At 53.7% G+C, this 14,487-nt stretch overlaps 1 protein-coding gene across 1 annotated transcript in view; it reads right to left on the bottom strand.

The window, feature by feature from the left end:
- The window catches only part of OTOF (otoferlin), an 89,677-nt gene that overhangs the window by 40,815 nt on the left and 34,375 nt on the right, over window positions 1–14,487 (bottom strand). Inside the window, exons 4-6 of the mRNA XM_052647757.1 lie at window positions 13,423–13,522; window positions 10,522–10,703; window positions 3,665–3,709 (exon numbers count right to left, since the gene is read on the bottom strand). Coding sequence (XP_052503717.1) covers window positions 3,665–3,709; window positions 10,522–10,703; window positions 13,423–13,522 — 327 coding nt within the window. The remainder of the gene's footprint in view (window positions 1–3,664; window positions 3,710–10,521; window positions 10,704–13,422; window positions 13,523–14,487) is intronic.

Genomic DNA, 14,487 nt, shown 5'->3' with positions numbered 1-14,487 from the left:
TGGGTAGTAGATCTCTTTGTATTTTATAGCATCATGTTATCTGGGGGCATAGCAACAGGAGGAGAGGGAAAGAAGTCACTCTAAAAAAAGAAAACCAAAGCCTTTGGAATTATCTTTAAAAGTTTCTCCCCAGTAAGAGACAATATAACTTTCCTTGAGCAACTAATCTGGGCCAGAGAGTTTTCCAGATGTTTGCTGATTTCATCTTCATGGCAGTCCTGGGAGTGACTGCAGTCAGCATGATCTCATTAGCTATCACTGCCCTTTGTAATCTTCTGATTGATGACACATCATAATTCACTATAGAAAAAGATTTTGGGCTTCCCTGGTGGCCCAGTGGTAAAGAATCCATTTGCCAATGCAGGATACACGGGTTCGATCCCTGGTTCCGGGAAGATCCCACGTGCTGCAGAGCAGCTAAGCTGCTGTGCCTCAACTACTGAGCCTGTGCTCTAGGAGCTGAAACTACTGAGCCCGTGTGCTGAAACTGCTGATACCTGTGTGTCCTGGGGCCCGTGCTCTGCAACGAGAGAAGCCCCTGCAATGAGAAGCCCATGCACCACAACCAGAGAGTAGCCCCCACTCGCCACAGAGAAAAGTCCTCGCAGCAATGCAGACCCAGCACGGCCAACAAAGTAATTTTTTTAAGAAAAAGCTTTTCCTGCTTATCAATTCCCAGAAAACAGCATGCCTGTTTCTCTTGGCAAAGGGTAAAGGTTATTTTTAAAATAAATGTTAATCAGGGAATTTTAAAGATTACCCACTTTGTATTAAAGATTTGGATTTCAAAAAAGGTAAATTGTTGGTTAGGTTACTGATCTACTGATGTTTGTTTGTTCTAAATTCTGCATTTTTTCTAGAAGCTTCTCCAATTGCTAAAGATATAGTATGGTCAGAAACAGACAAATACAACATGCCAATAATCAACTTGGTATAAAATCACTTTGCAACCAAGTGGCTCCTTATTCGTAGCTGCATGAAAACAGGAAAAGCAGGAAGCTGGGGAGGTGGGCTTCTCAGGACCCTCTGAGGGTTTGTGGTCACATCTGAGCTTTCCCATCACCGGATTCATGGCAGTCATAATGATACGCACCCGCAATTTAGACTGCTAGTTCTCTCTAGAAAGAAGTCTTTAAAGTTAGTTCACTCACTTTAAACTTTTTTTTTCATTTATGGGCCTAATGATTTCTTTGCTTGTTCCATGGCTCACAACTAGAAGAATGTTTTTGTGGTTGGGTAAACCTCCTTGGGGAGAGACTGGAACTCTTCAGTGATGACTTGGAGACATTCGCCAAACTAGACTGTGTGAGCCGAGTCCCATTCAGTCAGGTGTCTGTGTTATCTTGGAGGTTGTGACTTAGAGGAGTGGGACTGGAATTGAACCAGCTGTAGGCCGTGGCCTCTCCAGGGCTTCTGCCCTCCACCCACCTGCAGTGAGAACTGTCAGGGCTCATTAGCTCAGTTCAGCTCAGCTCAGTTACTCAGTCGTGTCTGACTCTTTGCGACCCCATGGACTGCAGCTTGCCAGGCCTCCCTGTCCATCACCAACTCTCAGAGCTGAGCTTATTAGCTCAGGCCTCAGGTAACTGGGAGAAACAAACTCCTACCTAAGAGATGGCTTCCCTGGTGGCTCAGAAGGTAAAGAATCTGTCTGCAATGCAGGAGACCCAGGTTTGATCCTTGGGTCAGGAAGATCCCCCAGAGAAGGGAATGGTAACCCACTCCAGTATTCTTGCCTGGAGGATCCCCTGGACAGAGAGCAGCCTGACGGGCTAAGTCCATCGGGTCACAAAGAGTTGGACAAGACTGGGTGACTAACTTTACCTAAGAGACACAGGATTTGTGGGAATAGAGATTTCCTTTTATTCCTCCTCAGTAGAGTCAGAAACTAACAAGTCTTGCCACACAATAACCTTTCAGAGATTTAAAACAGTTCCCACAGCTTTTCTTCTTCAAGCTAAAGAATTCTGACTTATTTAATCTCTTTTTAGAAATCCCTAAGGCTCTACACATTAAGATAGGAATAATAAATGCCAGTTATGTGAATTGGAAATGGCAGCACATTAGGATGGGGCCTTGCCAGGGAACCAGCATTTACTGCGGGCCTGCTACATGCTCTCACTGAGGCACTCCTTCATCCAGTGGTGGCCGAAGAGGTCAGGTCAGTCTGAATCCCTTGGGGTCCAGCCCAGGACAGACTGCAGAGCTGGAAATCAAGAAGGATCTTAGAGCACTGCTGATCTCAGACAGAGAGGCTAGGGGACTGGCAGCTTGTTTGGATCTCACACAAACCTTTTATGTCTGATTGTTCATGTAGAAACCCGACCCCAAGCTCTCTCCCTAGGTGGGACCCTGAGCTCAGCATCTGCCAGCATCTCCCACAGCCCCCGAGATCTGGTTCCCTGGCTCCCTCTCCAAACCTGATACACGCTCAGCCCGCGGCTTCTTCCCTTGTTTGTAACCCGGCAAACTCTCTGACCCTTTGGGTCTCTGGGCCTGAGTTTCCCCTTTCAGTGCTGCTGCCTGTCATCGTGTGTTTTTTGCTCATGTGTAACAAGGGGGAGTTGGAATTCATGCTTTCCTTAAACGAGGCTGCGAGTCCCTGGGATCTTAATGCAAGCAGTACCCCAAGCCCGCATCAGCGCTCATCACTTCAGACTCCTGTACACACAATTCTGCTGTCGCCATGCTAACCTCAGGTCGATTGATTTTTAACTTATTTTGGACCACTGTTCTGAGCAAATCTCTTAACACCTCTGGGACTCAGTTTCCCTATCTGGAAAATAAAGACCACACTCCTGGCTTTTTGGCTTTTGTTGGTGTGTTTGGAGAACTGTGAGTGTAATCAAGCACTCTAACCTTCCTGGGCCTACTGTAAACTCTGGGTCAGGAGTTAAATGCCCTGGGTTTTATTTAGTCTCAGCTCTGCTCCTCTTCTGGGGCTCAGATCTGTCATCTGCAAGAACGGGTGTTGGAGCAGAGGCCCCCTCCAGTGTGCTCAACCCTGACTGCCACTCCCCTTGTGAATTCCCTGTGATGCTAGAAGGTCCTTGAGGTGACGCAAGCTCTGGAGGAGCCTGGGGGACCCACTTGTCACTCCCCTCGCCATCAGGCCTTGAGGCTTCCCAATACCTTGTGGTGGCCCCTCCCCATCTGGAGGCACCTCCTCTTTCCCTCTGGGGAATGGAGACAATGAAGACCACCGGAGAGGGGTCGTCCCTCCTTAGCTTTCTGGGCTTCATGTTCCAGCCGCCCCGTGGCCACTCAGCACCCAGAATTTGTCCTCCTTGGGCCTCCAGTGCCACATGTCCATCTACCTGGCCCGGCCTTGGTACCAGGAGGAGGTGGGTTTTGGCCTCATGGGCTGTCTTTACTCCCTCCCTCGCAGGAAAGCCTGCCCACAGGGATGGGGGACTGAGCAGGGAGGTGGAGGAGGAATCGAGACACTGAAAGGAGGGAGGAGGAAGTGGAAACCAGAAGGCCCGCCCCCACCCTGACACCTCCGTGTTCCTGCCCCCATGGCCAGATGGAGAGACCTCCCTCGCCCTGCCTTCGCCCAGTGCTGTCTCCACTCGGAGCTGGGCCCCCCGCCACCTGCACCCTGTGCTGGGGACCCTTCCCTCTGACGAGCCCCACGGGCTCCACCCTGGCCTGGGACACCTACTTGTGCTCGCCATCTCTGCCTCCCTTGGTCTTCTCTCTGCCTTTGCTGAGTAGGAGGAAGAAATGAGGAGACAATGGGGACGTGTGTGAGAGGGTGTGAACCAGAGTCACTTGCAGACTTAGTCCCTGACCCTGCTGACCCCCATGGTCCCGGGGGGCCTCCTTGTCCCAGAGACTCTGCATCCCATAGCGTCTCATGTCAGCAAGCCCGAGCCTGGAGGGCAGGGGTCCCACATCCCTGGGCTCTACCTTGGGGTTGGGGGGCTGTAATCCTGATTCTGCGAGAGGAGCTCTCAGGAGTGGGCCTCCAAACCCAGGAGAACCTGGAGCCTTGGTGACAGAGGAGGCTGCAGGGTCCCTGGATCTCCCCCTGCCCCAGGTCAGGGTCTGGTGAATTCAGGATGCGGGTCGCAGGTGCCACAGGGAACACAAGGTTAGATGAGCCAGGCCATGCCCCAGGCCCGGGCCACCAGGCTCTCTTCCTCAGGCTTGATCTCCTCCAATGGAGTAAAGGGCTCCTAGGCTCTAAGGAACTCAGAGAAGAAAGGGGGGCCCAGGACGTTCTGGCTCTGCAGCAATCAGCCAGCTGTGGCTCCAGGGTTCAGAGCAGGGCTCCTCCTCCTCCTTAGGGAGACTTCCAGAAAGCCCTTCTGGAATGTTCTCTCACTGCTTCCCTGATGCTGGCACATTCCCGCCCCACCCCTCCTCACACACTCCAGGCCTCTGGGCTAGCAAAGGGGCCTGCACAGGTCTACACTCTCAGTGTAGAAATGGAGAAGGGAAAAGCCCCTCTTTTTGTGGAAAATAATACTGATTTTACTACAACCACTTTAGTGACTACAGCTAGCGTTAATATTAGTAACTGTACAGCCCTGCGTGGCCTGCCCTCAATCACTCAGCCCACAAGGGTGGGGATGACAGGTTTGACCTCATGGTCATCCTTGTTGCTAGGGGACCCCTCCCTGAATCCCTGCACAGGCCTGACTTTCCTCCTAGAATCCACACTGTGTTTTTAGTGTTCCAGTGTGGCCAGGTAAGTTTTGTTCTTCAGTCAACACACACACACACACACACACACACACACACACACACACAAGCTCTTTCTCTCCCTCTGTCTCAGTTTCACTCACCTCTTCCTCAGGCTCCCACCCCCAGCGCTCTGTCTGTACAGTTAGAAGCAACCATGGGGTGGGGGTAGGGAATCAAAACGGCGGCCTCTGGGCTGAAGAGGACCCCCACCTCAGGTGAAGGTGGCTGAGCTTGGGAGGAGTCTCCTGAGCACTGCTTCACCACAGATCTCACCTTGGCCTTGACCCTAGCTCCTCTGGGCTGCTTGGGAGCGGCTGCAGCTCTGGAGCTCAGCCTGGTGGAGGGAGATGAGGGGAGGGGTCTTGGGAACCTGGCACTCTGGGGGTGAGGCTGAGTGTGCTGACCCCCCCCCCGCCCCACACACATCTATGCACACCCTGGGGCACATGCCTCGTGCGCATCTCTGTCAGAGCCCCCAGCCATGCACACATGCCTGCTGCCCCCTGGCCCCAGACATAGGAGGGAGGTCTCCATGGGTCTCCACTGTAATAGAAGAATGACCCAGAAGGAGAACAAGAAAAGTGACCCCCTCCCTCCCCTCCCCGAGGATGAGACCCAGCAGAGGCACCCCTACATCTCCAGGGACACCAGGAAGGGCCGTGGGCAGGAGGAGGGCCGTGGGCAGGAGGAGGGCCGTAGGGCCAGGCAGGTGGACAAACTGAGGAGTCTTGGAATACGCCTCTGCAGCTTCGAGATTAAAGCTGGGTTCCCTTCTTTGTCCTTTCTAACAGGGGATCCTTACCAGAACCCAGTGGCGTGTGCAGCACCTCCGTGTCACCCAGAGATAGAATGTACATGCAGGTAAGCGTGTGAAAACACTCGGGCACTTGAGTGTGTGTGCCTGTGTGGGTGTTCAGGGCTGAAGTCTCCTCTCCCCTCAGACACCGGGGCAGGTGTACACTGACATACAGGAACCCAGAACCCCGACTTTTTGCTGCTGAGAACAAAGTGCCCCTGGAGTTAGTAATTCATTCCCTCTCTCTGCAGCACTGATGGCAAGGGTAGGGAGGCGAGGGAGTCCTGTGAGTGGGTGAGATCCCGGCCTGGGGCCCAGGTGGCGGTGAAGCTCTGGCTGTGGGCAGATTTGTTGGTAGGGCCCTTGGAGTGGGGTGGGGTGGCAATATCTGAGAAGGATCTTGGGCCAAAAAGTCAGATGCTGCTTGGAGTAGAACAAGTTGTGGTGGGGTGACATGGAGACTGTGGGAAGGGAGGAGGAAGGAAGGGGACCCTGGCTGAGCACCGGCCACAGGCCAGCACTGTCAGCCAACAGGGACTAGACAAGCAGACGGAGTGACTCAGAAGGTATGTGACTGGCTAGGACCTGGGACTGATGGACCGTAGGAGGAGAGGGCTGATGGGAGGCAAGGGGTGCGGGCGGTGGTAGGTTGGGGCCTGGGGGGCAGAGCTGCCAGCTGCTTCCCTGAGGTCCAACGGGAGGAACTTCCAGGAAGATCCCTACGGCCTTGGCAGTGTAGAGGAGTGTCTGCAGAGGTCCCTTCCAGGAGGGAGGGTGAGATGGCAGGAGCCCAGCATGGGGAGCCAGGCCCTTGAAGGAGACCCCCACTTCATCGCCTCTGCCCTCCAAGGAATGGATATCTCTTGCCACCAGTCCTGAGCTTGAGGCTGTTTCCTGCCATACATTCCACAGCCCCCCTCCCCAGCCTCTTCAGCCTGCACCCCACCCAGCCACAACCAACAGGGAGGAGTGGATTCCCGCACCAGACCCTTGTGGGTCCAGACGACCAGGGGAGACACCGCTGCATCAGTGAGTCATTGCGAAAACAACAGAGGGGCGCCCTATAGTTTGGGCACCTTGACCTTCAAGGGGATGGGCCTTCCCAGGAGGGGGCTGAGGGCTGGAGGGCCGGTGCAGGTGAGGGCGGGCTTGGCGTCAGAGCTGAGACACATGCTCCCTTTTCCCTGTCCCTTTGTTGGCCACATTCTATGGCTCTCTGGCCCCGAAGCCAGTGACTTCCTCCCGACCCCACAGCTGACAGGCCTGGCTGGTTGGCACCTATGTGAGGAGGGTGAGACACATTGAGGGTTGCGAGACCAAATTCAGGTTCTCCTCAGAACCCCGCACTTCTTGACCGAGGCCCCAGTGGCCCCTGTAGGCAGCTACCGGAAAGTGCAGCAAAGCCCAGGTTCTCTATACCCACCCCGGTCTGCTGGCTGCATGGCCAGACCTGGCCGGAGAACACGTGGCAGCAACACCACCCCGGGGCGTTCTCAGGGTCTTGTGCTGGCGGCCCCCACGCGGCCGGAAATCCATGCTCACACTCAGCCAGCCCCTCCAGTGCAGGCCGGTGGCCCTGGGAAGACCGGGAGCTCTGTCTGCAGTCTTCAACCTCTTCCCATTCCCAGTCCCCAGAGAAACCCCTCTTCTCACTCCTGCTTCCTGCCGCTGCCCTGGGAGAGGCTGTGTGAGGGTCAGGAGAGGTGGGAAAGCCAGGCCATGGCGTGAGGAAGGATGGGACACCCTCTCTGTCTCCGAATTCCTGGGGCCCAGGACCATCTGCAGGTCCAGGACCAAAGCCCTGCAGGCTTGCCTGCATCATCTCACTGCTCCTTCCAGCAGCACCCTGGCCTGCTCGTGGGTGGAGAGAGGGTCTCGTTCAACATTGCCTGAGCTGCAGCAACCCTGCTGCTGTCTTGGCTGCCCAGAACTCTGGAGGATGGCTCCCCGTGTGCTCCCTACAGGACCCAGAGAACCTCTGCCTCCCTCTGGACATCGGAGCTGGGGGCGGGGAGCCAGGATGCTCAACCCACTGTTGTTATTGACCCAGAATGCTAGCGATTTTCCCAAAGTCACTCAGTCAGTTAGTGGCAGCAGGACACGACTCACTGGGGCTCAGCTCCCCTGACTCAGAGCCAGCGTTCCTTTCCCTGAAGTTGATGGCCCGCGAGAGGCATCCAGTCTCTCCCCAGAAAGCACTTTCTTAGAGTTTTCTTAAAGCCCACTGTTAGTCTCAGACAAGCTCTTTGCTCTAAGGGAATAGAAGATGGGGATCTGATGGCACCCTTAGTCCATCCTGGCTCCCCTGCCAGGAGCCAGCGTGAGGAATTCCACCCGTGACAAGGTCATGCGGCAGAGCTCTGATGGCAAGGCTAATCAGACCTCAGGTTTTCCCCCTGGTATTTCCTGAGCATGTACCCCCCAAAATAAGAATCTGCCTGCTTTTCCACTCTTCTGATATTCTCTGGAAAAAGTCAAATCAGGGCTTTAGTCTTCTGCATTTGAAACGGATGTTTCAGTTAAACCCCTCTGATAGCTCTCTAGCTTCCCTAACAGGTTCCCCCAGACCTCTTACAGCTTGTGAATTGCTTACAGCCCCTCAAACAGGGGAGGCGCAAAGCTTAAAAACATCTTAAAGATACAGAGCCTTTTCTAAAGAGCCAAAAATCATATTGGTGACAGGATTTCACTGTTGACTCAATGATTGCTGCCAGGCCTCCATATTCTTTATCTTTTAGGCACCTGGGAGGATGTTAATCAATGTAAACGGGATATGGAAAAGGATATATAATACTTTTGATGTTAGCGACACTAGACTTTTGAGTTAATTACTTTTCTTTTGTTATAATCACTGTACTCATTTTACTTGTTATAAATAGCTGTATCTTTGCTATATAAGAATGTAACTTTATTCAGTGCTTTCTGAGAGTGGCACCAGACTTTGGGAAGAACAACACAAATAAGTCTTCTGGTTGACAAACCCTTATCAGAAAAAAAAAGGCTGTAAAATGTTAACTGGCCCTTTTGGCCGGAAGATGATGTAAATCACCTAAGACTTGTGTATACAACTAGGTATGCAGAGAGAAAAGCCTGGTTTTGATAAGAGTCTGGGCTGCTAATGCTGCATAACTTTGTATTATCCATTGATCTCTATATATAATCAAAAGTATAAAAGGCCTTGAAGGACAATACGGGGGGGTGGGGTGGGGGGGGCGGGTGGCCAGTCATTGGAAGGACTGGTTTTCCCGGTGTCTCCTCTTTACTCTAATTTCAGGCTGAATTCCCATCTGGGGCATGGAGGCTCGCCATGTCTACTTACTTGTCCTGGCTTCCAAGATCCTTAAGAGAGAGAGCCCAAGGCGGGGCACTCTCCAATATTCAAACGGACGCCGGTGGCCTAACGTAGATGGTGCAAGCTCCTTGTCTGGAACTTTATTGGCTTTCCACGTAAACCAAGTTATTCAGCCTCTTTTCTCCACTTAATTTTCCTGTTACACTATTTCTTCCTAATCTAATCTTATATTAATAAAAAATAAGTTTTTTCCTCGCCTACTCCGTCTCCCCTTCAAATCACCCTGGATCCACCGGGGCTGGACCCTGGCACTCCCCACTGGGTCCCTTCTCCTCTTTTCACCCTTTCCAGACCAACTCCTAACCCTCTGCACTGTCCAGCCAACAACCTGCTTGTCACCAGCCCTCATGTGGGTAGCACTTGGCACCCCAGTTACAGCCTGACTCTCCATCAATCCCTCGGCTCTCCCAGCAACACGGTAGGGGTTCCTACTGTCCTGGGCCCCCTTGTAGAGGTAGCAGTGATGGGCCAAGGGTCACAGGCTGGTAAATGGCAGAGCTGGGACTCGGGTCTTTGTCTCCTGAGGCCAGATTGTATGTCCTTTCCATGCCACCCAGCCTGGAGTCTAAGGAGGACCGGCTGCAAACTCGCCTGGGTGATACCGCCCACCCCATGGCTGGCCTGGAGGTGAAGGCCCAGTAACATTTGCTGCAGGCATGGTTCCTTTGATCTTACTACTGTTACTCCTCACTTGGCTCCCAGGGTCTTAAGCTTATGTGTGTGTGTGTGTGTGTGTGTGTGTGTGTGTGTCTGTCTGTCTGTCTGTCTGTCTGTCTGTGTGCAGGCGGGGGTGAGTAGTCCAAGGGCAAAAAAGGAAAATGTATTCATACAACTAAAATATAAAATTTAATTACCCTAATTTAGAATCTGTGTCTTTTTCAAGACAAGCACTGAATAAATTTCACTTGGAAAGGACAGGGTGGAAGGAAATGGGAGGGAGATGTTTCCAGTGGGAGGGGAACCACCCCTCTCTCCAAACCCATCCCCATCCTTCTGAGGCACAGCTGACTTACCTGTGTTTCACACACTGTTTCCAGTGACCTGAGGAGAGTGTTTTACCAGCCTCTCTGAGCCCTAAGAGTAGTACAATTGCACTTCTCTGTTTGGAAACAGTGCATTTGGACCCAGCATCCTCTCCTCTGTGTGTGGCTGGACTTTGCAGATGTGACTCCTGGATACCGAGGGTGCTGGATGCCATCCTCTCAACTGGAGAGAGGCCAGGTCCCGACCAGGACTGCTGGCTTCACCCCGGCCTGAAGGGACCCCCGCCCTTCCCTTGTGCCTTCACTGAGCCAGGCTGCCTGGGGCTCGTCTGGCGCTGCTGAGTCTTGGGGCAGAGAGATCAGGGCCTCCTCCTGTCCACTTTTCCCTTTCTTTGAGGGGGCCAGAGGTCTAGCCTCTTCTACTCACGTGAGGTGCCACCCTCCCGGAGTGTCGCTCCCCTCAGCACAGGGGGAGGCCTGGCCCCTGGGCCTGGTTCCAGACACTCTGCTGCCTCCCCAGTGAGTTCTGGAGTTGGGGGTGAGGGGAGGCTGCAGAAACCCCTTCCCTCCTCTTGTATTGACTCTCCAGCAACTTGGCTCTGTGCTCCGAGCCCAGCCAGACCTAGAGGGGCCTTCCAGGGGCCCCAGGCCCCAGGCACACTCCCTGTGTCTTGGGGAGACAGGGCCCAGCCTGTTACCTCCGGAAACTCTTCTCGCCTGGTGGCCGGGAGCTGGGGCGGGAGCCGGGTAGCAGCCCATCTGTCTCTTGGCTGTCCTTCTCTTCCTCGTGAAGGGACTCCTCCCCCAGGAAGTCCCCGTCATCCCAGGAGCCCACCGTGCCATCTGTGGCCTGATACCGGACCTCCACACACAGGCTGGTCTGGAGGAGAGAGGGGTGCTGAGCGGCTGGGATGGCAGGAACAATCGTAATCCTGTGGATTCTGCTGCTCCATGATTTTACAAGGTCCTTCCACACCCTTAACTCACTGAAGGAGGGCGAGCTGGGGACAGTCCTCCCACTATGTTCCCATTTTGCAGATGAGCAAACAGAGGCTCAGAAAGACTGACAAGCACAGACTCAGTCGACAGAATGGGCTCTGGCTCCAGATCCTGTTGCACATGGCTCTCTTCCCACCCCGGTGCCCGAGGTAGGGGGTGGGGGCCCCATCTGGACAGTTGGGCTGGGCTGGGGGTGGGCTCTCTGAGTCCACTGTGCACAGAATCAAGGGCATCCTCCAGTATCCCCAGGGCACAGGTTACCCCCTCATCCTCAGAACAAGGGTTGCCTGCAGGGACAAGGGGTGGTCTGCCTGAAGTCAGTTGATGTCCCCTCACTCCTGATGATTGTTGGGATGTGATGACATGAACCCTTCAGCAGAGGAGTGCAGACCCTGGGCACCTTCCAAAGGCGTGGTCTCAGCAGTTCTTCCTGCCCGTCTGACACCTACGCTCCTACTCTGGAGAGGAGGTGCCATCTGGTCACCCTGGACTTTTCTCTAGGGGAGCGTGGAGCCCCAGACTTGGACCCATGCTGTGCACTTGAGAATCCTGATTAGGAGTCTTGCTCTGTATCCTTGGGCCACTGCCCTCCTCTCAGCTCTGGTTTCTCCCCAGTGCACAGGGAAGACTCATTCTAATCCCTTCCTCAACCCACGCGGGTGCTAGGACATCTTCTAGACATGCTTGTCCCCTCTCCAAGTCAGGGTTGGCTTGCTCCGGGGACCCCCACAGGCAGCCTTCACTCAGTGAGTGGGCCTCGGGATGCCAGCTTTCCATTTCCCCTGGGAAGGGAAAGATAAACACATTTTCTGAATCCTCACTGCGCTAGTCATCATGGTAAGATGCTTGATGTAAACTCATTTGATCTTCCCAACACTTCAACCTGCCCTACCTAACACATCAGAGAGGTTAAGTTACTTGCTCAAGTCACATAGCTAACAAGAGACGTAGCTGGGATGTGAGCCCAGCCTGGCTGACTTCAAGCCCCACATCCTTCCCACTGAGCAAATGTGGTCCATTTGGTGAGACCAAGCCTGTAATGGTGGGAAAATGGTGGCCTTGGAATCAGAGGTCCGGGGTCCTAGAGGTGATTTTGCTGTTGACCAGCTGTTTGACCTTGGCTAAATCCATTCTTCGTCTAGGACTTCAGAGTTCCCGTCCATAGAATGGGTGGCAGAGGTAGGTGGTGGGTGAGTTGGATAATTTGTAAGTCCTTTCCTCAACTGAATTCCTACAGCTGATTCTAGAAGTACAAGGCCCGGTCTGTGCCGTCTGTCTGTTCCTGCCCATTCCGCTGGTTCTCTCTCATGTTTCACCTCTCACAGTCTGTCCTCTTCCTCTGGACATCTATGTTCCTCTCCGAGTCCTCCGCACCACCGGTGTCTGCAGCTTGTTTTTCTCCCTCTCTCCCTTTGCTGCGGTTGCTGAGACCCCACCCCCCTGATTTCAAGAGGTACCCCCACCCCTGCCTATGCCTATATGTGGAGAGAATGACCTCTTGGGGGCCAAGCGGAGAAGCCCCTTGTTCTCAGCAGGGAAGTGTCTCGAGCCACCAAGGCACTGTGGGAATTTCTGCCCCACCCTTGGGGTCCCTGTGGCTGCAGTCCTGCTTTTGAGGTTTCTCTGCTGACCACTACGTAGGGTCATACGTGGGACCAGGGTTGGTGCAGCCCCATTTTACATCTGGATAAACTGAGGTCAGGAAATAAGAGCTACTGATCTTATTGGGTTGGCCAAAAAGTTTGTAAGATGTTGTGAAAAAACCTGAATGAACTTTTTGACCAACCTAATATTTACTGAGCACTTACTATATACTTAACTGTCCCAGGCCCCTTCTGTGCATTTCCATTTAATCCTCAGAAGAGTCCTGTGAAGTTGATACTATAATTTTGCTCACTTTGCAGATGATGTGTAACCGGCCCAAGTCACACAGTTACTGAGTGGCCTAGCGAAGGTCCATATCCAGGAGCCGAGTTCCTCACCACTAAGCTCAGCTGCCCACGGGTGGGGATGAATGAGCTCAAGGGGCAGATGCATCAGAGCAGAGCCTGAGGACTGGGCATCTCGACTGGTTTATTTCCTCCCTTTGTTTGGATGTGTGTTAAGTCCCTACAGACTGTGCCTCATTGGTGCATGTGTGTTTGTTGGAAGTCCAGGGATGGGTTGTGACACATAGAATAGAAAGAGGTCCCTGCCCTCATAGAATGGCTAGTCTTAGATGCCAAGGCAGGCGGGAAGGTCACGCCCTGTGGAGGCCAGCAGGGCTCAGGCTGGCTTTCAGATGACGAGGATACCTTTTAGTGATCCCTGACCTGGGTCCAGATGGAAGGCTCCCTGATGGAGAAGGGAGGGAGTCCCCTAGTCACCATCACTTGTACTCTCACTGCAAAAAGGGCTTCAGTGTCTGCCACCCTCAAGGGCCCCCCCATGGCCCCCCACGGCCTCCAGCAGTCTGACCTGAGTCCCCTCCTCCCACCACACCTTCCTACCTACGAGGAGACCCAGCCTAGACCGTGCTATGTGCAGGCAGGGGCAAAGGTGAACAGGCCCCCAGGTGACCCAATAATGGGCATGTCCAGGGACTCTCTGGGCACCCCCACCTTGATGATCGCATTGTTGTCATCCATCAGCGTGTCGGTCACCTCCACGTGGTTCTCCTCCACCACCTTCTGCAGCACCATGCGGAAGGTCCCGATCAGCCTGTGAACGGCAGAGGGGCATGGTATTCATGGTTTCACATCGAGGAGTCAGAGAGCAAGGCTGACATCCCAAGAGGCTGTGACTGGCTATAAAAGAGACCGGTGGGCTGGAAAAGGAGAGGGCTGGCTTGGGCTCCAAGCTGGGGTTGGAGAAGGTGGCCCAGGAGCTGGGGCTGGCCAGAGCGGCATGTCCAGGAGGGTCTGTGACCCCCAACAACTGTGTGTATTTGTATGTATAAGAGCCATTTTCCTGGGAGAGCTTGAGGGCAGTGAGCACCCAGGGGGATAGTCACAGACTGGGATCGCGGTACCCTGGTGGGGCTTGTGTTCCTCAGGTTTGTGCTGTCTCGGGGTTCAGCTCAGCCCCCGCAGAGCGGCTTCCAGACGCCCAGTATAGAGGCTGTGGGGAAGGACTGGAGGCCCCACCCCCTTCCACCTCCCTAATCACGACCAAGCTCTCTGCTCCAGCACCACTGGCTCATTCATCCTCTGCTGAATCACTAGTGATGCCTCCACACACCTGCATTCTGCAAGCTCCTTGGGGCAAGGACCCATCTGTCTGTGGGCTCCCCATCCCCCTAGGTACCTAGAGAGGTGATGCAGGGCAATGATGTAAAGGGCACAGTTCTGGACTCAGAGAGAGAGGATCAGAAGCCCAGCTTGGACACTTACTAGCGAGTTATCTGCTAGCCGGGCATCAAACTTGGGCTCACTCAGTCTCAGATTTCTCCTAAGATGAGCTAATACCTCTACTTTACTGCTTAGAGGACCAACAGAAATGCTCTGTACCAAGTTCTTATCAGCACACCTAGTGCAAAGTCAGCACTCCAGGAAGCTGTCTGGTCATTGTCAAGGGGGTGACATTAGTCTGTGAGCCTTTCCAAGGAAGTGGCTGTTTCCTATTTCAGCCTCTAGTTGATATTTCTGGCTCACAGGAAATCTCAAAATCTACTGGCTAGAATTAAT

The sequence above is a fragment of the Budorcas taxicolor genome, chromosome 11 (assembly GCF_023091745.1).
Source record: "Budorcas taxicolor isolate Tak-1 chromosome 11, Takin1.1, whole genome shotgun sequence".
Lineage (NCBI taxonomy): Eukaryota > Metazoa > Chordata > Mammalia > Artiodactyla > Bovidae > Budorcas > Budorcas taxicolor.
Note: the sequence above shows the minus strand (reverse complement) of the source record. Positions and strands in the feature narration are given on the sequence as shown.